This window comes from Lynx canadensis, chromosome B2, assembly GCF_007474595.2.
Source record: "Lynx canadensis isolate LIC74 chromosome B2, mLynCan4.pri.v2, whole genome shotgun sequence".
Taxonomy (NCBI): domain Eukaryota; kingdom Metazoa; phylum Chordata; class Mammalia; order Carnivora; family Felidae; genus Lynx; species Lynx canadensis.
In genome coordinates, this window is record NC_044307.1 from 135599660 (window position 1) to 135623374 (window position 23715).

A 23715-nucleotide genomic window follows, 5' to 3' on the forward strand; every position below is an offset into this window, starting at 1 on the left:
TGTTAGGTAGTAGTGTAAGATAAGAAAAACTCTTTCTTTTCTTTTTAAAAATTCCTACCTCATCAAATCCAGCAGCTTGCAAATCTTGAAGCATTTGTGGATTAACTTCTGAAGTACTCCGACTTGTTTCATTTGCAAACGGTTGTAGAGAGTTTCGAATTTCCAGTAAGGCTTTATGATGGGTCCCAAATTTGGGTGGATTTCTAACTTGTCGAGGATCTTCAGTTGACATTTTACTTATGTTATGCTCAGCTTTAGCAGCATCTGATGGTTTGGATAAATTCCTAAGGGATTCCCGAATTTCTTGCAACATTTGCCGGCTACTGCCAGAGTAGTTACTGGCAGGAAAGGTCTTAGGCCTCATTTGTCTATATCCTTCTGGCTTTTCACTCCTCTTCATGAAAACATCTATATTTATAACCCACACAAAGGACTTCTTTAAGAGCTACTTGATAGATTCAGAGCTTTCTCTTGAGCAAAACTGAAAAAAATCCTTAGCAGAAGTCGCCAGGAATGATGAAATTCTTTACAATCGAAATAATTAACCCTATAAAAGAAAAATAAATAAAAGGTATAAAATGATTAATAAAGCAGTACCATGTATTTGGGGGGAAAACACTGATTTAGTAGTTAGAGACCTGTGTTATAATTCTGGCTCCATTAAGGACGGATGCAACAAGTTAGTTAACCTTTGTGCCTATTTCTTAATCTATAAAATCACCTCAAGTACTGGTTGTGGTGATAAAATGTAATTTTAAGAGTGCTTAGCTGGGGTGCCTGGCTGGCTCAGTTGGAAGAGCATGTGACTGTTGATCTCAGGGTCACTGAATTTGAGCCCCATGTTTGGTGTAGAGAGTACTTAAATAAATTAAAAACTTAAAAAAAAAAAAAACGTGTGCTTAGTAAGCATATAAAGTATATACAAATGGGGCATCTCGGTGGCTCAGTCAATTAAGTGGCCACCTTCAGCTCATGATCTCATGATTCACGAGTTCGAGCCCCACATTGGGCTCTATGCTGATAGCTCAGAGCCTGGAGCCTGCTTTTTGGATTCTGTGTCTCCCTCTCTCACTGCCCCTCTCCCGCTCATGCTCTGCCTCAGTCTCTCTCTCTCTCTCTCAAAAATCAACATTAAAAAAAAGTATATACAGATATAAGGGATTACTAAGAGAATAATACAATGGACAACCTCTCATCAACTTCACCTTGCAGCTATGATTCTAGATTTTACAAATTAGACTTCAAGTATAAGATTTCTTTAGAAGAAAGGGTACTATTGTTGCTTTAAAAAAGTTTTTAAGCCAGTAGTCCAAAAGATACCTTTACACTTCAAAAACAGATACTTAGGTGTATTTCCCAAACTGTGGACTGGGACTCTAGAGACAGTAAGATTATTAGCGATAGGATAGGGGAAAGGACCTCCATGGACAATTTGTCTTATTCCTCACTTAAGGATGAATGTCTTCTAAAACACACTGGAAGAACAGTCATCTAAAGTCTACTTAAATGTCCTCACTGATAGGGAAATCACTAATGCAAGAAAGCCATTCCACTTGTGACCTGCATCAAGTGTTAGAGATATTTTCTTTTGTGGAACATCATGAAATCCCACTCAGCGCATACTAGAGCCTGTAATGGGCTGGTGGTGCTAAACACCTCTGCCTACATCCTTACTTAACCATCATCCTAACACCCTCTGAAGCAGGTTTACCATCTTTACTTTGTATATGAGGAAACTGAGGTTCAGAGAGTTTGGTTAAAACAGTTTGTAAGTGGTACCACTGGGATGTGAAACATTGCTGATTATCACATATTAGGAGCCTATTTCTATTCTTATATATTTTTAAGTAATCTCTACACCCAAAATGGGGCTCGAATTTACAATCCCAAGATCAAGAGTCACATGCTACACCAAGCCAGCTGGGTACCCCATTTCCATTCTTATAAATGTAATCACCATTCACGTTACACAAAAAGCTCTACAGACAGATACAGACACATCCTTCTAGTCATTTAGGGCTCAACCCTATGTCACCTTTTCACCCACCCTTTTTCTGGTAACCTAATTATCCTATTTTCTTAATAGTACTTATTACTATCTAAAATTATTTTACTTGTTTAGTTGTTAATTGTTTATCTCCTGAGAATAGAAGACCTTATTTGCCTCATAACCAGTCTGTTCACCACTGATAATCAGAGCCTGCCTGACACACAGCGAGTGACATACAATGAATGTACACATTGACAAATGAGCAATAAACATGTGTCTTCTAAACATCCCCAATTCCTTTAAATGTTCTCTAATTCTAGCCATGTTCTTCTGGATATACTCTAGCTTGTCAAAATCCCAGAGGTGAGAAGAGTAATGGAAAAACTAAAAAAATTATTCAAGCACCTGTTCTGTTAACTTTGGCAACGTGAACTCATGCATTTACTTCTCTCAAAAACTGTCTCCTGAGGCATAAAATGGTTGGAGTAACATGGTTTAAGTTAAGGCTTGAATAAGGATTTAGAAAAATGCAATACAACTAAAGGAACACAAGTGTTCGAAGATGAAGCGTGTTCCTTGCAACACCATCTATAACGGCAAAACATGCTATCAATCCCGATGCTCATCAGCAACTGCTGGAGCAAGTCACAGCACATCGATATGTGACGGGGTATCTGGTAAAAAGAATGATGCAATTCTGTCTAAATGTACTGACAAGAACAGACACCCATAATATATTCTTAAGCAAAAAGGGCAAGTTTCAAAACTATACATAAAACAAAGCCATTTTAAAATTAGATTATGGGGGTGCCTGGGCGGCTTGATCGATTAAGCTTCTGACTTTAGCTCCGGTCATGATCTCATGGTTTATGAGTTGGAGCCCTGCATTGGGCTCTGCACTGACAGTGTGGAGTCTGCTTCAGATTCTCTGTTTCCCTCTCTCCCCGCACTCCCTCTCCCAAAAATAAATAAATACACATTAAAAAAAATCAACTTTAGGGGCACCTCGGTGGCTCAGTCGGTTAAGTGTCGGACTTCGACTCAGGTCATGATCTCACAGTCCGTGGGTTCAAGCCCCATGTCGGGCTCTGTGCTGACAACTCAGAGCTGCAGTCTGCTTTGGATTCTGATTCTGTGTCTTCCGCTCTCTCTGCCTTTTCCCCACTCGTGCTCGCTCGCTCTCGTTCTCTCTCTCAAAAATAAATAAGCGTTAAAAAATAAAAATCAAATCAAATAAAAAAATAAGACGATGATAGTTGTATTGCTCTGTAAATATACAACCACTGAATTGTATACTTTAAATGAGTAAATTTTATGGTATATAAATTATATCTTAGAGCTGTTAAACACTTTATTTTTAAAAATTACACTTACGTATATTCATTATATATGCCCATGCACGAATGTTTGCAGCAGGCCTGAAAAAAGATGAAGTCCTGAAGTAGACCATCAAAGCACAGTTTCCTGATGACTTCACCTCAACAATCAGTACTTTTGTGATACAGTTCTTAATTAGTTATGATCGATCCAATTCTACTTGACAAGCAGCCCACATTTCTCCATTTTGTAAAAACAAAACCTGTCATTTTGTTGCTGAAAATTACACATATTCTCTACAACATAACCCAATCTACTGATAATTACTTCATAAATGAAAGACTGACACATCTTGTGCTCTTATGAAGAAAGCTGGTCCCTAATGTGTACTTTTTTTTCCTAAGCATTCCCAAAATATTAATAGCTTACTAATGAAATTTTTCTAGGTTTCACATTTAGCTCACCAGTCTAAAATCTGCGGAATTCCCCTTTTCACCCTTTCTGAAAGCGAACGTATTTTCCACTCCTAGTTCCGGAACCCATCATTTCTCCGCAATCAAGGATTAACAATGGCAGTTGTGCAGGGGTGCCTGGGTGGCTCAGTCAGTTAAGCGTCTGACTTCGGCTCAGGTCGTGATCTCACGGATTGTGAGTTCAAGCCCCACGTTGGGCTCTGTGCTGACAGCTCCAGAGCCTAGAGCCTGCTTCAGATTCTGTGTCTCCCTCTCTGTTCCTCTCCTGCTCACGTGCTCTCTCTCTTTCTCAAAAATAAGTAAAGATTTTTTAAAACTTCAAAAAAAACCAATAGCAGTTGCGCAATGTCATGTGTCACTTCGCTCAATAATTGGGTTACATTTCATTCATAGCATCTAAGCATTCCTTTAATACCTCACTTATTTTGGGTTTCAACTCTTTCCAAAATCATTCTCCTTGATAAAGAAAAAAAAACAAAAACAAAAAACAAAAAACCCAAAAAACAAAAACAACCATAATTTGCTCCTGTCAATATACAGTATTTGCTTCCATTGCTAACACAAAACTTGGTAAACGATAGCGGCACTGCAAAAATACCTGTTGAGCTAATAAACGCCAGTGACTTATCCTTTCCTTTTACTCTTAAAAATCTATAATCAGTTTTTTTCTAATTATACAAAGATGCATCCTTACTGAAAAATTTAAATATTATAGAATTGTGTAAAGTAGAAGTCCCTCATAATTCACCTCTCTCAATATAAGAATCACTATAGTAGGCTGAATAATGGCATCCTAAAAGATATCTAGTTCCTAATCCCTAGAATCTTTAAATGTTATCTTATTTGGAAAAAGGGACTTTGCAGATGTCATTAAGGATTCTGAGATGGAAAGATTATTATAGATTATTCAGGTAAGCAGTATGCACAATTATAAGTGTTCTGAAAGGGAAGGGGAGATCTGATACAAACAGAAGGGGAAGAGGTAATGTGACTATGGGGACAGAGGTGGATTGGTATGGCCAGAAGCCAAGGAATGTTGGCAGTCAAAGTGGCAAGGAACGGCTTTTCTCCTAGAGCCTCTGGAAGGAGAACAGCCTTGTCAACACCTTGATTTTGGGCCAGTGATACTGATTTTGGATTTCTAGCCTCTAGAACTGTGAGAGAATAAATGTGTGTGTGTGTGTGTGTGTGTGTGTGTGTGTGTGTGTGTGTGTGTGTGTGTTTAAGCCATCAATGTTGTAGTAATTTGCTATAAGCCTCAGGAAACTAATACAACCACTATTAATACTACATGGGGCCAAAAGATACATGAAAAGATGTTCAACATCCTTCATAATTAGGGAAATGCAAATCAAAACCACAGTAAGATATCAAGTCATACCTGTCAGAATGGCTAGAATCAAAAGACAAGAAATAACAAATATTGATGAGTATGCTGGAAAAGAGGAGTCCTTGTGCATGCTGGTGAGAACGTAAATTGGTGCAGCCACAGTGGAAAACAATATGGAATGCAAATACCATATAATCCAGTAATTTCATTACTGAGTATTTACCCAAAGAAAATGAAAACACTAACTCAAAAAGATATACGTACCCCTATGTTTATTGCATTATTTATAGTAGCCAAGATATGGAAACAACCTAGATGTTCAATGACAGATGAATGGATAAGGACGATGTAGTCTATATACACAATGTAATATTACTCAGCCATTAAAAAAAAAAAAATGAAAACTTGCCATCTGTGACAACATGGATGGACCTGAAGAGTATTATGCTAAGTGAAATAAGTCAGAGAAAGACAGTATGTAGAATCTGAAAAAAACAAGTGAACAAAACCCCCCAAAACCCTCATAAATACAGAGAACAAACTAACAGTTGTCAGAGGGGTGGGGGTGGAGAATGGGCAAAATGGATGAAGGAGACATAGGCTGGGAGGTATAGGCTTTCAGTTATAGAATATGTCAGCCACGAAGATGAAAGGTACAGTATAGAGAATATAGTCAGTGCTATTGTATGGTGACAGATGGTAGCTACACTGTGGTAAGCAAAGCATAACATCTAGTTGTCCAAACTGTATACCTGAAACTAATGTAGCAGAGCATCAACTCTACTTCAATTAAAAACATTTTTTTAAGGGTGACTGGCTGGCTCTGTCAGTGGAAAGTCCACTCTTGATCTCAGGGTTGTGGGTTTGAACCTCATGTTGGGGCTAAAGATTACTTTAAAATCTTTAAAAAAGTGTTCTTAAATACTGCATATACTTGGGGCACCTGGGTGGCTCAGTCGGTTGGGTGTCCAACTTCGGCTCAGGTCATGATCTCACGGTCTGTAGGTTTGAGCCCCACATCGGGCTCTGTGCTGACAGCTTGGAGCCTGGAGCCTGCTTCAGATTCTGTGTCTCCCCCTCTCTCTGCCCCTCCCATGCTCATGCTCTCTCTGTCTCTCAATAGTGAATAAATGTTTTTTTTTTTTTTTTTAATTTTTTTTTCAACGTTTTTAATTTATTTTTGGAACAGAGAGAGACAGAGCATGAACGGGGGAGGGGCAGAGAGAGAGGGAGACACAGAATCGGAAACAGGCTCCAGGCTCCGAGCCATCAGCCCAGAGCCTGACGCGGGGCTCGAACTCACGGACCGCGAGATCGTGACCTGGCTGAAGTCGGACGCTTAACCGACTGCGCCACCCAGGCGCCCCCAATAGTGAATAAATGTTTAAAAAAATTAAAATACTGCATATAACATAATACTACTATTAGTCAAATGGGATCACAAAACATGACATCATTCTTTTACATAATATGTTAATTTATAAGAGAAGGTGTTGCCCAAACTTATCTGACCAAAGCACGTTTTTCCCTCAGAGCATTTCATGAGATTCATTCCTATGGAATACATTTTAGAATATGCTGGGCCAGGGGCACTTGGGTGGCTAAGTTGGTTCAGCATCCAACTTTAGCTCAGGTCATGATCACCCAGTCTGTGAGCTCGAGCCCCACATCGGACTCCGTGCTGACAGCTCAGAGCCTGGAGCCTGCTTTGGATTCTGTGTCTCCCCCTCTTTCTGCCCCTCCCCTGCTCATACTCTGTCTCTCAAAAATGAATAAACGTTAAGAAAAAAAGAAAGAAAGAAAGAAAATGCTGGACCAGAATCATTCTAATCCTATATTCTGTATCTCTGTACTTGAATAATGTAATTTGTAACACTGCTAACATCTGAGTATACAATGGTCACAGAAATAACTGAGTTCTGGTATATGTGTAATAATGTGTTTTTAAGTTAAAATAAATAAAAAATTGGTTTATGCTTCATCTCTTTCATCTACATGTTGTAATACTTATGAATAAAATATGATGTCTGGAATTTATTTCAATATAATTCGGTTTTGTGGTGAACTGCATGGAAACACGGATGAGACAAAGCACCGGGTAACTGTTGTAGCTGGCTGAGGGGCACATGAGAGTTATACTATCCTCCTTACTTTTGTGTATGCTTGAAATTTTCTGAAACAGAAATGCTCTGGATCTTGCAATGGTCTGCTGCAAATTACTCTTACTCGTATACAAACCACACCAAGAACACAAAGGATTTCTTTAAAGGAACCATTTGGGGCACTTGGGTGGCTCTGCTGGTTGAGTGTCTGACTCTTGATTTTGGCTCAGGTCATGATCCCAGGTCATGGGATAAGCCCTGCGTCAGGCTCCATGCTGAGTGTGGAGGCTGCTTAAGATTCTCTCTTTCTCTCCCTCTCCCCCTGCCCTGTCCGCCCCTAGAGCGCTCTCTCTTTAAAAAAAAAAGAAAAAGAAAAAAAAAAAAAGAAGCCATTAATACCATGCAACAACATCATTTCTTTTCTTCTTTGTTTTTTTTTTTTTTAACATCATCATTTCAACATTTTCTTTTCAGGGAAAAAATAACACAAACATTACATTTAAACATTCATTAAGTCGGAAGTCAGGTAATCCATACCATCTGATTTTCCCTAATGATGGAAAGGAGGAAATGTGGCAGATCTTTATCCAACTGCTGTTGACAAATCTTTGTGCCAGAGTCTATTTTCACATACTGCCCTCTACTTCCCAAATTAGTTCTGGTCAAAGCCCTGTGAGCGGATGTAACTAATGTGTCAATTCTGGGCTGAGGCAGTTAAAAGCCAGTTCTTCTCCATCTCTCTCTTTCCACTTCAGTGACGATACTGGTCACTTTTTGAGATGGCAGCTTCACAATATGCAGTGAATGTGGGTCCCTAAGCCACTACTTAAGCTTCCTACTGAACTCCACTGGGGTCTGTGTGAGCGAAATAGGAATCTGTTGTGTTACCTCATTGATATTTTGCGATTTTACCACAAAACCACCTAAGATTATTGTGGAAATAAAGACCACCTAAAGCAAGCAGAGTCTATTAAGAGCTTGCCATAGCAAGGGAGTCAGCCACAGTCTCTTTGGCAGAGACTCAAAGGCAGGCAGGGGAGTAGAAAAGCTTTAAACTGAATAAAAAGGAAGACTTCAGGTATGCTCTGGTTGTCGGCTGTTGCCACAAGGAAGCTGGAGGCCAGCTAACCTGAAGCAGGACATCCTATGTAATCGGTTGGTGGATATATGTCTTTCTCTGGTAAGTTCTGCGTCAGAAGGTGGCAGTTACTGACCGAGACCTGGCTGTTTGGGCCTACTGCTACTGAGGCTCTGGGTCACAGTTCTATTTTCATATATGATCTGGCCATTGTCTATCTGTATATTTAGTCTCTCATTCTCCTAATAGAGAAATTGGTACCTATAAGTGAGGTGCTATTATAACAAATACCTAATAGAGTACTGACTTAGTAGTCAGGCTGAGGGCTTCAAAGAAAGTGATACTGGAGGCTGGAAAAATGAAGAACCATGTTTTACAGTGGCAAAATATTTGATAAAGTTGTTGCTGTTATAACGTGTAAGGTGACAGAGTCTACTAAATTTACAGTTCCATACAGAGTCTGAAAAAGAGAATCTTAGAAGTGCACTTTGGCTGCTACTGGCTATTTGGCAAAGTATTATAAATGAGAAAAGAAGCAGCTGATTTGCAAGCAGAAATAGGAAGGAATAGAAAGAGTTTAGAAACTAAAGTCTTGCAGGGTTGGAAAGCAGCTTGCTTCTAGGCCCCAAACAAGAAGAGATGGGACTAAAAGGCTGAGTACAGAGGCCCACTGGAATCTCTCAGCTGACTAAAGTACTTCAGTGGTAAAAAAATAAAATAAAATAAAAAAATAAAAATAAAAATAAAAATAAAAATAAAAATAAAAATAAAAAATAAAAAATAAAATCACACGAACGGGATGGCCTCCCCTTTAACCAACTGAGAAGAGAAATGGGAACTCTCAAATCTTTGAATGAGGTTACTAACACATGTGAACTTTGGTTACGGACACATGGAATTGACTGGAACTAAACACATCAGAGGCTTATAACTTTGAGGAAACTGTTTTTGTTAAAGTTTGTTTTTGTTTTTATATAAACCACTCAGGCTCAGACTAAAAATAGTCTTTCACTATTCACAATTTAAACCCCTTGGGTTCCCAATTCCCACAAACCGGAAACTAGATGAGAAAGATTTGCACTTTCCAAAGAGGGACTATTCATTCCCCCAAAGCTCACACTTCATGAGGCCAAGGATAATAATGAAAAAAGAATTCCAAGGAGGTTCTTGGAGTACAATGGCCAAGAGTCATAGAGAACAATGAATGAGGGCGTTCTTTCCATATAATTGAATTAAGGCCCAATCAAGGAATCTCCCCTACTTCCAAGGCAGGTTGCTTTCACAAGACCCGCCTACAGAGATTTCAAAATTATTATAGATCAGCAATTGCTATTTCCTATTCTTCTCCTTTTCTAACAGTAGCGTTTATTACGGCTCCGTGTCATACTACTGTGTACTGTGGTGAGTAAATCAGTGAGAGAGGGATGGAGAGAAGGGCAAAGAGTGAAAGCAAAGGTAACTGAACAGGTCTCTGGAGCAAAAGAAACCATATTTGGACCCAAAGAGGACATTACTGGACATACCGACCACAGGGTCTATGAATCTAGCTACTGGTGCTTAGGACACAATATACTAGCAAAAGAATTACGTAATACAACAAACATCTTACAGTAAGTACAGTATTTTCTTGATTCTAAAAGACATGCTTTTCCATATTCTGATATTTCTGAAGTTGAATATATCTTACAGTCTTTCTATATTTCTTTATAAGATTTTAAAGTAATCTCTACACTCAACATGGGGCTCAAACTTACAACCCTAAGATCAAGAGTTGCACACTCTACTGACTGAGCCAGCCAGGCACTCCTTAAAGTCAATATTTAAAGAAATTCTGGGGCTCACCTGGGTGGCTCCATCGGTTAACCATCCAACTCCGGCTCAGGTCATGATGTCACAGTTTGTGAGTCTGAGCCCCACATCAGGCTGTGCTGACAGTGCAGAGCCTGGAGCTTGCTTCGAGTTCTTTGTCTCCCTCTCTCTCTGCCCCTCCCCTACTGGAGCTCTGTCTCTCTCAAAAATAAATAAACATTAAATATATATATATTTAAAGAAATTCTGTCAGCTCCAAAGCAGAGAAATTCTAGAACAGCAGACAGTCCACATAGCTAACCTGATCATAAATAAAAGGTGAAATTTCCTTGTCACTTCCACTGTGTTATTTTCATTGGCAGCACCACACATATGTGGTTGAATCTGTACCCTTAATTAATGGTCAAAATGTCTTCAAAAAGATTCCACTATGACGTAGCATTATGTATTCAGGAATTGTCACCCAACAGGCAATGCAATTAAAGATATAAACAATTGTCAAATTTAGATGAGATCACAAAATTGTCAAAGAGATTCAAGTACAAACACTCAAACATGAACTTTCAAAGCCTTTTGAGTTATCAGAAGATGTTTTATTTCCAGCAGTAACTCACTCAACTAAGAAAAAAAAATAGTTTAAGCAAAAAGAAAAGACAAAACCTCAGAATTTGTCAACATGCCACAAAATCATAAAAACAATAAAAGCAGCATGTCACCATGTTATGTGTTAACTATCCCCAAGCCCCAAGAAATTCAGAAGAATCCTAGATTCTGAATGTGAAGAAGGCTGAGATTCAAACTTCATCATGACCAAAAAAAAAAAAAAAAAAAAAGGGTATACAATTGACAGGATAAATGTATGCTGCTGAAGGTTAATAAAAACTACGTTTAAGGGCACCTAGCTGCCTCAGTCGGTGGAACATGTGACTTTTATCTTGGGGTTGTAAGTTTGAGCTCCACAATGGGCACAGAGATTACTTATGAAAAAAAAATTTTTTTAAGAAATACTATTGAAAAAATTAATTACAAAAACAAAAACTACGTAGGGCACCTGGGTGGCTCAGTCAGCTGAGTGACCAACTCTTGATTTTGGTTCAGGTCATGATCTCATGGTTTCATGAGTTCGGGCCCCATGTGGGCTCTGAGTGGGCTCTGTTTGAGCTCTGTGTTGGCAGTGAAGAGCCCGCTTGGGGTTCTCCCTCTTTCCCTGTCCCTCCCTCCCCCAAAAAACAAACAAACAAAAACCCCTATGTTTATTTTCCTTTCCCTGAAATACTGTTACTAAACAGATGACTTTTGACTTACTGTTTAGAATTCCTTGAAACAAAAAATATGACAATTCAACCTCATCCTTTTTCATAATTATATATTGAATTACTTCATGTAGATGTACTATAATTTATCTATCCCCTACTCATGGGCATTTAGGTTCTTTCCAATTTTTTCTATTATAACATTTCAAACACTGATAACTTGAGTATTATTGGTAAAATTCTACTTCTGAGGATTGGTGGGGAGTTCATGAATGTTCCTCTTTTATGATCATAGCTTACATGTATATAACATATTCCTTGTAAATATTAAATTAGTTCATAAAAATGTGACAATAAAAACTGTTGTGCAAACACTGGTAAGCATTTCCATTTTTTAAAAAAACGTTTATTTTTGAGAGAGAGTGAGCACAAGCAGGGAGGGGTGAAGACAGAGAGGGAGACACAGAATCTGAAGCAGGTTCCAGGCTCTTTGCTGTCAGCACAGAGCCTCATGCAGGGCTGGAACCCACCAACCTTGAGATCATGACCTGAGCTGAAGGTGGATGCTTAACTGACTGAGCCACCTAGTTAAGCATTTCCCCAGTTAAGCCCCAGTTAATGCCCCAGTTAAGCATTTCCCTTGAGATAAATTCCCAGAACTGGAGTTACTGCATCAAAGAGAATGCATACAGGCATATCTGGTTTTATTTGGCTTCACTTTACTGTGCTTCACAGATGCTTCATTTTTTTTTTTTTTTTTAACAAATTGAAGGTTTCTGGCAACCTTGCCTTGAACAAGTCTATTGTCACCATTTTTCCAACAGCATTTGCTCACTTCATGTCTCTGTGCTATACTTTGGTAATTCTTACAATATTTTAAAACCTTTCGTTATTATTATACTTGTTATGGTGATCTGTGATCAGTGATCTCTGATGTTATTACTGTAACTGATTCAGTGCACCATGAACCACACCCACAGAAGACAGCAAACTTGACAAATGTTGCAGGGGTTCTGACTGCTCCACCGACCAGCCATTCCCCCATCTCCTCAGGCATCCCTGTTGCCTGAGACACAACAATATTGATATCAGGCGAGTTAATAACCCTATAATGGCTTCTAAGTGTTCAAGTGAAAGCATTTAGCTTTAAATCATAAGCTAAAAATGACTAGGGTGCCTGGATGGATCAGTTGGTTAAGCATCCAACGTCAGCTCAGGTCATGATCTCACGGTTTGTGAGCCTGAGCCCCACACTGTGCTCTGTGCTGACAGCCTGGAGCCTTCTTGGAATTTTCGCTCTCCCTCTCTATCTCTCTCCGCCCCTCCCCTGCTTGTGCTCTCTCCCCAAATAAATAAATAAACTTAAAAAAAAAAAAAAAGCTAAAAATGATTAAGCTTAGTGAGGTAGTCATGTCAAAAGCTGACAGGCCAAAAGCCAGGCCTCTTGCACCAAACAGTTAGCTAAGTTGTGAACGCAAAAAAAAAGTTTTTAAAGGAAATGAAAAGTGCTACTCCAAGGGCAGCTGGCTGGCTCAGTTGGTAGAAGCATGTGACTCTTGATCTCAGGGTTGTAAGCTCAAGCCCCACATTGGGTATACAGATTACTTAAAAATAAAAATCTTTAAAATGAATTTAAAAAATAAATAAAAGTGCTACTGCAGTGACTGCATGAATGATAAGAAAGCGAAATACCCTTATTGCTGAATATGTAGAAAGTTTTGGTGGTCTGTACAGCAGACCAAACCAGTCACAATATTTTAAGCCAAAGCCTAATCCAGAGCGAGGCCCGAAGTGTCTTCAATTCTGTGAAGGCTGAGAGGTAAGGAAGGTGCAGAAGACAAGTTTGAAGCTAGCAGAGGTAGGTTCATGACGTTTAAGGAAAGAAGCCATCTCCATAACATCAAAGTGCAAGGTAAGGCAGCAAGTACTGATGTAGAAAGCGCATCAAGTGATCCAGAGAATCTAGCTAAGATAATCAAAGTGGCTACACCGAACAACAGATTTGCACTGGAGATGAAACAACTTTCTATTGGAAGAAGATGCCATCTAGGCCTTTCATAGCTAGAGAGAAGTCAATGCCTGGCTTCAAAGTTCAAAAAACAGGCTGACTGTCTTGTTAGAGGCCAATGCAGCTGGTGACTTTAAGGTGAGGCCAATGTTCACTTACTATTCCAAAAGTCCTAGGGCCCTTAATTATGCTAAATCTACTCTGCCCCTGCTCTATAAATGGAAAAACAAAGCCCTGATGACAGAACATCTGTTCACAATATGGTTTACTGAATGTTTTAAGCCCATTGCTGAGACCTACTGCTCAGAAAAAAAGATTCCTTTCAAAATATTACTGTACACTGACAATGTATCCGGTCACCCAAGAGCTCCGATGGAGACGTACAATGAGATTTATCTTATTTTTGTGCCTGCTAACACAACATCCATTCTGCAGCCCGTGGTCAAGGAGTCATTTCAACTTTCAAGTAAGGCTATAGCTGCCACAAACAGTTTTTCCTCTGACAGATCCAGACAAAATACATTGAAAACCTTCTGGAAATGATTTACCGTTCTAGATGTCATTAAGAACATTCATAATGCATGTAAAGAGCTCAAAATAACAACCTTAACAGGAGTATGGAAGAAGTGGATTCCAACACTTAGGGATGATTGTGAGAGGTTCAAGACTTCGGTGGAGGAAGTTAACTATAGATGTGGTGGAAATATCAAGAGAACTAGAATTAGAAGAGGAGCCTGAAGGGGCACAAGGGTGGCTCAGTCGGTTGAGCATCTGACTCCTGGTTTCAACTCAGGTCATGAGCTCACGGTTCATGGGTTTGAGCCCCATGTTGGGTTGGGCTCTGCGTGGGCAGTGCTAGAGCCTGCTTGGGATTCTCTCTCTGCCCCTCCCCCGTGTTCTCTCTCCGCCCCCTGCCCCCAAATAAACTTAAAAAAAAAAAAAAAAAGTGAAGCCTGAAGATGTGACTGAATGGCTACAATCTCATGATAAAACTTTAATGGATAAGGGGTGGCTTCTTATGGATAAGCAAGGAAAATAGTTTCTTGAGATGGAATCTACTGCTGGTAAAAATGCTAGGAAGATTATTGAAATAACAAGAAAGGATTTAGAAACTGAGTTTCTTAGTTGAGAAAGCAGTGGCAAGCTTTGAGGATTGGCTCCACTACTGAAAGAAGTTCTACAATGGATAAAGTGCTATCAAACAGCTTCACATGCTACAGAGAAATTGTTTATGAAAGGAAGAGTCAATTGGTACAGCAAACTTCACTATTTTCTTATTGTAAGAAATTGCCACAGCCACCCCAGCCTTCAGCAACTGCCACCCTGGTCAGCAGCCATCAACATCAAGGTAAGACCTTCCACCAGCAGAAAGATTAGGACTTGCTAAAAGCTCAGATGATGGTCAGCACTTTTTAGCAATAATGTATTTTTTTTTTAATATATGAAATTTATTGTCAAATTGGTTTCCATACAACACCCAGTGCTCATCCCAACAGGTGCCCTCCTCAATACTCATCACCCACCCTCCCCTCCCTCCCACCCCCCATTGCAATAATGTATTTTTAAATTAAGGTATGTACATTGTCTTTGCAGACATAATGCTACTGCATTATCAGTAGGCTACAATATAACATAAACATGATTTATATGTACTGGAAAACCAAAAAGTTCATGTGGCTCATTTTACTGTAATATTTGTTTTATTGCAGTGGTTTGGGAACTAAACCCACATATCTTCAAGGGATGCAGGTATTTAAAGTCCTGACATTTGGGGGTGCCTGGGTGCCTCAGTTGGCTAAGTGTCCGACTCTTGCTTTCAGCTCAGGTCACGATCTCACATTTGTGAGATCAAGCCCCAAGTTGGGCTCTGCACTGGGCATGGAGCCTGCTTAAGATTTTCTCCTCCCTCTGTCCTTCCTCCACACACACTCTCATAAATAAATACATACATACATACATACATACTAAAACCAAAAATATAATTAACAACAAGTGTTGGCAAGGATGTGGAGAAAAAGGAACCCTCTTGCACTGCTGGCGGGAATGCAAACTGGTGCAGCTACTCTAGAGAACAGTTCCTCAAAAAGTTAAAAATAGAACTACCCTTAGATCAAGTAAATGCACCACTGGGTATTTACCTCAGAAATATAAAAACACTAATTCAAAGGGATACATGCACTCCTATGTTTATAGTAGTATTATTTACAATAGCCAAATTGGAAGCAGCCCCAAGTGTCCATCAACTGTCCATCAATAGATGCATCGATAAAGATGTGGTTCATATGTGTGTGTGTATGTGTATGTGTGTGTACACACACATACACACACACACACACACAGGAATATTATACAGCCATAAAAAAGAATGAAATCTTGAATTTAAAAGGACATGAATGTAGCTAGACAGTATAATGCTAAGTGAAATAAGTCCACCAGAGAAAGACAAATACCATATTTCACTTATATGTGGAATTTAAGAAACTAAAACAAACAAGCAAAAGGAACAAAAAAAGGGTGAGACAAACCAAGAAACAGACTCTTAACCAGAGAAAACAAACTGATAGTTACCAGAGGGGAGGTGGGTAAAACAAGCAACGGGGATTAAGGAGTGCACTTGCTGTGATGAGCACTGGGTGATGTATGGCATTGTTGAATCACTATATTGTATATCTATAACATAACACCGTATGTTAATGATACTGGAGTTGAAAATTAAAATTTTTTTAAGTTTATTTGAGAGAGGGAGAGAGAGCACGTATGCACGCGCACATGAGTAGAGGAAGGGCAGAGAGGAAGAGAGAGAATCCCAAGCAGCCTCTGCACTGTCAGCACAGAGCTGGATGCAGGGGCTTGAACCCACTAACCATGAAATCATGACCTGAGCCAAAATCCAGAGTTGGACGCTTAACCGAATGAGCCACCCAGGCGCCCCTGAAATAAAATTTTTTAAAAAGGAAAAAAAATAAAGGAAAAGATATGCCAAAAAATAAAATAAAATCCTGACAGTGTCAAATTGCCTTCCACAAAGGCATATTAATTTACAATTCTTCCAAACAAGGTATGGTCAACACTGGCATTAACAAATCTTAGTAATCTTTGCTAATAGCAAATGTGAAAATTCAGATTAATAATCGGTAAAGAGAATTTAAAAAAAAAAATTTTTTTTTACATTTATTTATTTTTGAGAGACAGAGAGAAACAGAGCACAAGTTGGGGGAGGGGCAGAGAGAGAAGGAGACACAGAAACCGAAGCAGGCTCCAGGCTCTGAGCCGTCAGCACAGAGCCTGATGTAGGGCTCAAACTCACAAACCGTGAGATCGGGACCTGAGTCGAAGTCGGACGCTTAACCGACTGAGCTACCCAAGCGCCCCTGGTAAAGAGAATTTTTTTAAGTTTATTTATTTTGAGAGAGAGAAAAAGACAGTGTGAGTGAGGGAGGGGCAGAGAGAGAGGGAGAGAGTGAGAATCCCAAGTTTGATAGTGCAAAGCCCAATGAGGAGCTCAAACTCACACACTGTGAGATCATGACCTGAGCTGAAATCAAGAGTTGGACACTTAACTGACTGAGCTACCCAGGTGCCCTGGTAAAGAGAACTTTTAAAAGAACTCTTCAAGGCAAAATAGCTTACCACTAACTCATGTTACACTGGTGCCAGATTAATCTCTCTAATAAATAGTTCTGATCATGTCAATTCCTTACCCCAGAACTTCAATGATTCCTTTAACTTAGTGATTAAAAAGCAATGGAGGGGTGCCTGGGAGGCTTAGTGGGTTGAGTGTCAGACTCAAGTTCAGCTCATGTCGTGATCCCACAGTCCTGGGATCAAGCTCTACATCAAGCTTGGTGCTGAGTGTGGAGCCTGCTTGGGATTCTCTCTCTCTCTCTCTCTCTCTCTCTCTCTCTCTCTCTCTCTACCTCCCTCCTTCCCTCCCTCCCTCGCTGCCCCCCTCAGCCCCTCCCCACTCCCACTCTACTACTCTCTTTCTAAAAAAAAAAAAAAAAAAAAAGGAAAGGAAAAAAAAAGACAATTGGAGTCAAACCGCAGGGTACAAATCCCAGTTCTACCACGAACTGTGTGATCTTGGCAAGCCATGTCTCAGTTTCTGCATCTTCAAATGTGGGCAATAATGGTCCTAATAGAATTATTTTGAGCACTATGTAATGCTCAAAATACAGTTTAATACAGTTGACCCTTGAACAACACAGGGGGTTAGGTGCAGCAACCCCCATGCAGTCTAAAATCTGAATATAACTTTTGACTCCCCCCAGACTTAACTACTAATAGCCTACTGTTGACCAGATGCCTAATAACGTAAACACAATTAACACTTATTTTGTATAAGTATTATACTCTGTATTCTTACCTAGCTTTTTCTTAGTTTTTTTCAGTATTTCTAGGTTATAAAGTTCATCTGTGAGTTTTTTCAAATTGTTGCAAATCTCCAAAAAGTTTTCCAATATAATTTGTTGAAAAAAAATCTGTGTGTAAGTGGACCCACATACTTCAAATCTGTATTGTTCAAGGGTCAACTGTGCATGTTAAATGTTTAGAATAAATTCCCAACTCAATAAATGTCGGTTATCTTCTCTCTTTCCACTGTCTTACCTAGACTCTCCCCAGCATATCATACTCTAAACAAGCCAAATTACCTGAGAGCAGGTAATTTGTCCCCTGTGCTTTCCTACTTTCATGTCCTTACTTACACTGTTTATTCTTCTTGGGAGAGCCCCTGCCATATTTCTTCTTGTTGAAATTATACCCAACCTTTAAGGTACCAAATGACTTCTTCACAAAGATTTCATTAAACTGCCCATTTCTTATCCTTCTCTGAACTTTGCATGGTCAAATAAAACATGTTTTTGTCCTAGTCCTGTACTTGTCTTATTTTTCCTATTAGATCACAGATTCACAGAGAATATCACACAGAATAAAATACAATATATATAAAAATATATATCTCAACATATATACTCCAGGTAAGGAAATGCATCCAGAGAGATAAACTGGCCTAAGTTCATGCAGCCAGCTGGAGGTCACGCTAGAAATGGAATCCACACATCCTGAACTGTCTCAGAGCTCTTTTCATCAGAACCTGCATCTTGAGTTTCCTAAGGGCAGGGATCATGACTCACTCATTCTTTTAAGGAACATTTAAATCAGCTAGAGTGAACAGACAAAACCTCCATTTCTTTGAAACTTTAGATCTTCATCTAAATGTCAGCAAACCCAAACATTGTTGATATTTTGTCCAACTTCGGGAAAAACCAGGTACCATTACATAATAAGATTTCAAAGTGTTACCTTGGGTTGAATTAGGTTTATAAAAAAGATGGCCTGTCTCAATGCTTTGACAGAGTCAGTTCTGACAACAGCAACAGTAATATGTACTCTTTCTTTCTTAGCAGCATATAGTCTCAGTTGTTTAGACAGCAATACTTAAGATTCTCTTATACTGAAGACATTTTCTTCACTTTGCATTCTATAAATTAGCTGATCAAAAGTGAAAACTATCACTATATTTTATCTTATGCTGAAAAATGACTGCCATTTCTACTTGATAAAAGTGTTGTTCAATGACTACATAACTTTATGGTCTACAAAAAGCCACTAATCTAAATACAACATCTAGAATGAAAACTAAATAACCATAGTTGGATCTGTTCCAAGGCTATATTTATATAGAATAACAAGGACTAGCATTAAAAACAAAAACGCAACCTACAGAAGAAAACACAGATCATACAAAAAAAAAAAAAAAGTAAAAGCATGTTTTATTTGCTTTTGGAAAGTGGCAGGGGGTAGTCAATGAATAGTCAGGCATAGAAAGAATGCGCCTTCCCCAGCTAGGGCCTTGATCTAGTTTCTTGCAGTAGCAGCTGATCAGAGGAACACAATGCTACTTCTTTTAGTGTGAAATCAGTCAAATTCCTCCACTGCCTTAAGGGAATCAACTAGCTCATTTTACCTATCAGCTTATTAAAGGAAAGAAATAACCTTACTTAAATCACAAATGTAACTATCTTAGCAGAGAACATTCATTCCAATTATAATGCCCTGCCTTTTCTTCCTCATGAAGGAAATCTGATAAAAAATTTTACTCTTAAATAAATAATCCATAAAGGCCTGACAAGCTTCATGATTCCGGGTGAATGACACCATAGTTGTGTGTGAGACTATATTTGTTTACTTATGTCTCACCAGCTTTAGGAATAACATCTACAAAATAATATATATTTTTAGTCATATTACCATATAGGTCGACAAACATTAAACTCTGACCCCCTGGAAAACTTTCAACTGGCAAAGTCAGAGAAAGGGGTTAATTCAAATCACCTGAGAGCCATTCTTCGCGCTCCAAGTTCTTTTTGAAGTTACAACAAATAGCGTTCCTTGTATTTTCTTTCCTTCATTTTATTTATGCACACATTCCTACTCCATAAAGATCTCTCCATCCCTCCTACCCCTTCCAACTACGAACAGCAAACTAACATTACAGTGGACTGGAGACAGAAATTCCCGGGCTTTCTTCAAGGTATATCCAGGATCGAGTCCCTCTGGGATGCAAAGAACCGCAGCTCTTCCACTGCAATTTTGTTTCAGAACCACCTTTCACTTTCCTTCCTTCCTAAACACTGACCAGTCCGCGCTGGGGATAGGGGGGGAAGTGGGAGACAGTCCGCCTAAGGCCTCCAGCAAATCAGGCTCTCCCCAACCTAACCTGCACTTCCAAGGCCGCAGTGCCTGCGGCTCTTCCGCCAGCCCCGGGCGCGGCCAACCCTCGCTTCCCCAGGGCAGGGCTCAGCTCGGGTCCATGCAACCAGCCAAGTCAGGCCCGCACCGGGCCGGGCCGGCCCGCTCGTCCGCAGCGGCCCCTGGACCCCCGCCAGCAGGACTGGGCGTGGGCCCCGGCGGCCACCGCCCCGCCAACTCGGGCTCGGGAGGAAGGAGTACGCCCCACCCGCTACGCCAGCCCCAGACCTACCTGCAGGGGAAAGCGAGGCTCCTGGACAGCGGCCACGGGCCCGAGGGCTGGCGCCCAGGCGGCCGGAGCCCGTCCCAGGGACCCCAAATATCCCTGGTGGTGCAGGGCGGGGACAGACGCCGGGGGGCTGCCTCGGGCCAGCGCGGCCCGTCGCGGGGGTCGCGGGGACCTGGCTCTCCCCTCAGCACCAGTCCACCGCCGCCGCCGCCATTTTGCCTTCCACTCGGTGGTGTCGCCGCCGCCGTACTCCGCCGCAGGTTTCCCGGATGTGGGCATTTCCCGGCGTCGCTTGCGCGGGGGCCGAGGACTGGGGGCTTCAGTCCGCCCCGCCGCCAGCAGCCAGCGCGCCGCCTGCGGCCTCCCGCCCTCCGCCGGTCGTCCTCTCTTCAGCGTGCTGGCGAGCGTCTCCCCGCGTCGCCCCCGCCTGGCGCTGGCCCGGTGACTCTCCCTGGCTCGTGGGATCAGGCTTGTCCTCTCCGAAGTCCGCTCATTTATTTCAGTCTCTCTTTTCCAGTTGAGCTCTTGCTGTGCACGGATCCAGAATCAAGACGCGCATCTCCAGAAGTTTAATTCTCAGAAGGAAGCAGCAATGAGTTGCCCTGAAACCTCGCTGTGGGTGGGCACTAGAGATTGGGATTTCTAGAGGCTTTGAAATAGATTGATTTTTGCTTAGCACTCTTTCTTTCCCCGAGTCAGTCCGTGTTTAAGTATTTGCTGAATCAGATTAATATATTGTTGAACCCACGCAGAGTAATAGAGTTTGGAGATTTTTAATCTGTCAACCGAATCAGGGGATGAGAAAAGTCATTGTTAGGATTGGGATAACGTGACTGCGAGAAGAGGTTTTTATTTCTTGTTGAATTGGAAATTTGGGATGAGATCATTGGGTCTGTGATGTCTCAAGGTACGATCTACCCTTTGTAAAGAGTGCTTTTGTCAAATCTGCCTCTAGAAAATATATGTTTAATATTTGCAAACATCTAAGATTTTATTTTTGAAGTAATCTCTACACCCAATATGGGCCTGAAACTCACAACCCTGGAAGAGTTGCAGACTCCACTGACTGATCCCACCAGGCATCCCTCAACATCTTTCATTTTTCTACTAGAGACTATTAAAATTGTCTTAGGATTAAAGACTTATTTTTCTGATGTTAAATTAGTTACTGGCCACTGTATCCTAAAGTTCAAATGTGAAAACTAATGTTAAAAGAAAGGATTCCAGGGGCGCCTGGTGGCTCAGTCGGTTAGGCGTCTGACTTCCGCTCAGGTCATGAAATCACAGTTCGTGGGTTCGAGCCCCACATCAGGCTCTGTGCTGACAGCTTAGAGCCTGGAGCCTGCTTCGGATTCTGTGTCTCCCTCTCTCTCTCTGTTCCTCCCACACTCATACTCTGTCTCTCTCTCGAGAGAGCTTCAAAAATAAATAGAAACATTAATTAAAAAAAAAAAAAAAAAAAAAAGGAAAGATTCCAGGGCAACTTGGTGACTCAGTTGGTTAAGTGTCAGACTCAGGGGTTGGTGAGATCCAGCCCGGCATCAGACTGTGCTGACAGCTCCGAGCTGACTTGGGATTCTCTCTCTCTCTGCCCCTCCTCTGCTCACACTCGTGCTCTCTCTCTTTCTCTCAAAATAAATAAACTAAAAAAAAAAAAAAAAAAAAAGGAAAAGATTCCATTCCAAGAGCACTTTGTTGAAAATCTACAAGCACTTGGGGCACCTGGATTAAGCATCCAACTCTTGATTTCAGCTCAGGCTATGATCTCATGGTCTGTGGTTTGAGCCCCACATGCCTGAGTTTGGGATTCTCTCTCTCTCTCTCTGCCCCTCCCCTGCTTGCATGCACATGCTCTTTCTTTCAAAATAAATAATCTTAAAAAAAAAAAAAATCTACAAGCACAGAGTTTGTAAAAGATACAGGGCATGACCCAAAGTGGGTCACATAATAGCCCCAGGTCTTACTTTCTTCACCTGCAAGACTAAGTAAGCTTTGGGGATCCTTTCAACCTCAAACTTCCATGAATGTTGGGGTACCTGGCGGGCGGGGCTCAGTCAGTTAAGTGTCTGACTTTGTCTCAGGTCATGATCTCATAGTTGTGAGTTTGAGCCCCACTTGGGCTCTATGCTGACAGCTCGGAGCCTGGAGCCTGCTTTGGATTCTGTCTCCCTCTCTGCCTGCTCCTCCCCTGCTCATGCTCTGTCTCTCAAAAAGTAAACATTAAAAAAAATTTAAATGAATCTGATATGTTCACAGGACTTCTTGTCCTTTTCAGGATTATATATCTGAAAAAGCATACTGCCTCCCAAATCTTGTCACCTTTGTCACTCATCCAGGGAACTTCTTCACTTAAGCTCTTCAATTTAAAAAAAAAAAAAAAAAAAAAAAAGCTTATTTATTTTTGAGAGAGAGAGAGCACGTGCACAAGCGAGGGAGAGGCCGAGAGAGGGACAGACAGAATCCAAAGCAGGTTCCAAGCTCTGAGCTATCAGCACAGAGTGCAACACAGGGCCTGACCCCACAAACTGTGGATCGTGACCTGAGCTGAAGTCGGAGGTTTAACTGACTGGTCCACCCAGGTGCCCAAAAGCTCTTCAGTTGTAAGCCTAAAGGCGAGTATCTCCATAAACTACTGTTTTGGGGAAGTTTCCTAGATAATTCAAGGGGCTCAGTGAAGTGCTCTATCTGGGACTAGGAGATTTAATTCCAGTGAAGTAGTGGGGAGAGAAGAGGAGGGAAAGGAGAGATGATTAGGAAAGAAGAAGCAATCCACAAGATGAAAAAAACGGCTGAAAGGTGGGGGTGGAGGTGAAAAAGCAGGGAAATACTAAGGTTGTGGCAAGTCTCTAAATGGCAATACCTACCATTCATTTGAAGGGCTTTGTATTGTGATGAAAAACCCTTGGTCCAGCTACAGCCTACTGGACTTCTCAATGCTTCATGGAAATGAGGATTTGGGGTTTCATTTTGTTTTCATCAACAGAGGTAGGGGCCAATTTTCATGCTTGGGTGATTGCAGGATCAGGGGCAGCAAACAAGGAAGAAGTCTAAAGAGCAATGTGGCCCTGAGGGCATAAGCCCTCCCGAAACTCAGTCTTAGGGGAAGGCTCTAGGCTATGAGCTGCCCACACTCAAGAGATGGAGAATTGCATTCTACTTCTTTCCCAGCAGAGAATCCACATAAATTAGTTTGAAGTCTGAGAAGATTGGTCTCTTCACTCATTTTTTTAAAACATTCATGTCAATATGGAGTCATGAATACTTATTTTATGGTTTGAGTATTTTATTTATTTTGTTGATCAAATTGTTCCAGCTTTGGCTATTGGGAGCTCTTCCGGTTGAATTGGCTTCTATGTCCCTTTGACATACCCTC

At 40.8% G+C, this 23715-nt stretch overlaps 1 protein-coding gene across 2 annotated transcripts in view; it reads right to left on the reverse strand.

Annotated features, from left to right (window-relative positions):
- Nucleotides 1-20429, reverse strand: part of LATS1 (large tumor suppressor kinase 1) — a 51755-nt gene extending 31326 nt beyond the window's left edge. The window contains exons 1-2 of one of the 2 annotated variants that reach the window (XM_030316572.2): nucleotides 20346-20429; nucleotides 59-547 (exon numbers count right to left, since the gene is read on the reverse strand). In XM_030316572.2, coding sequence (XP_030172432.1) covers nucleotides 59-400 — 342 coding nt within the window. In that variant the 5' untranslated portion in view covers nucleotides 401-547; nucleotides 20346-20429. Of the gene's footprint in view, nucleotides 1-58; nucleotides 548-2995; nucleotides 3024-20345 lie in introns of those variants that run through there. The other variant, XM_030316573.2, reaches the window with a different exon arrangement.
- Nucleotides 20430-23715: the final 3286 nt, after the last annotated feature.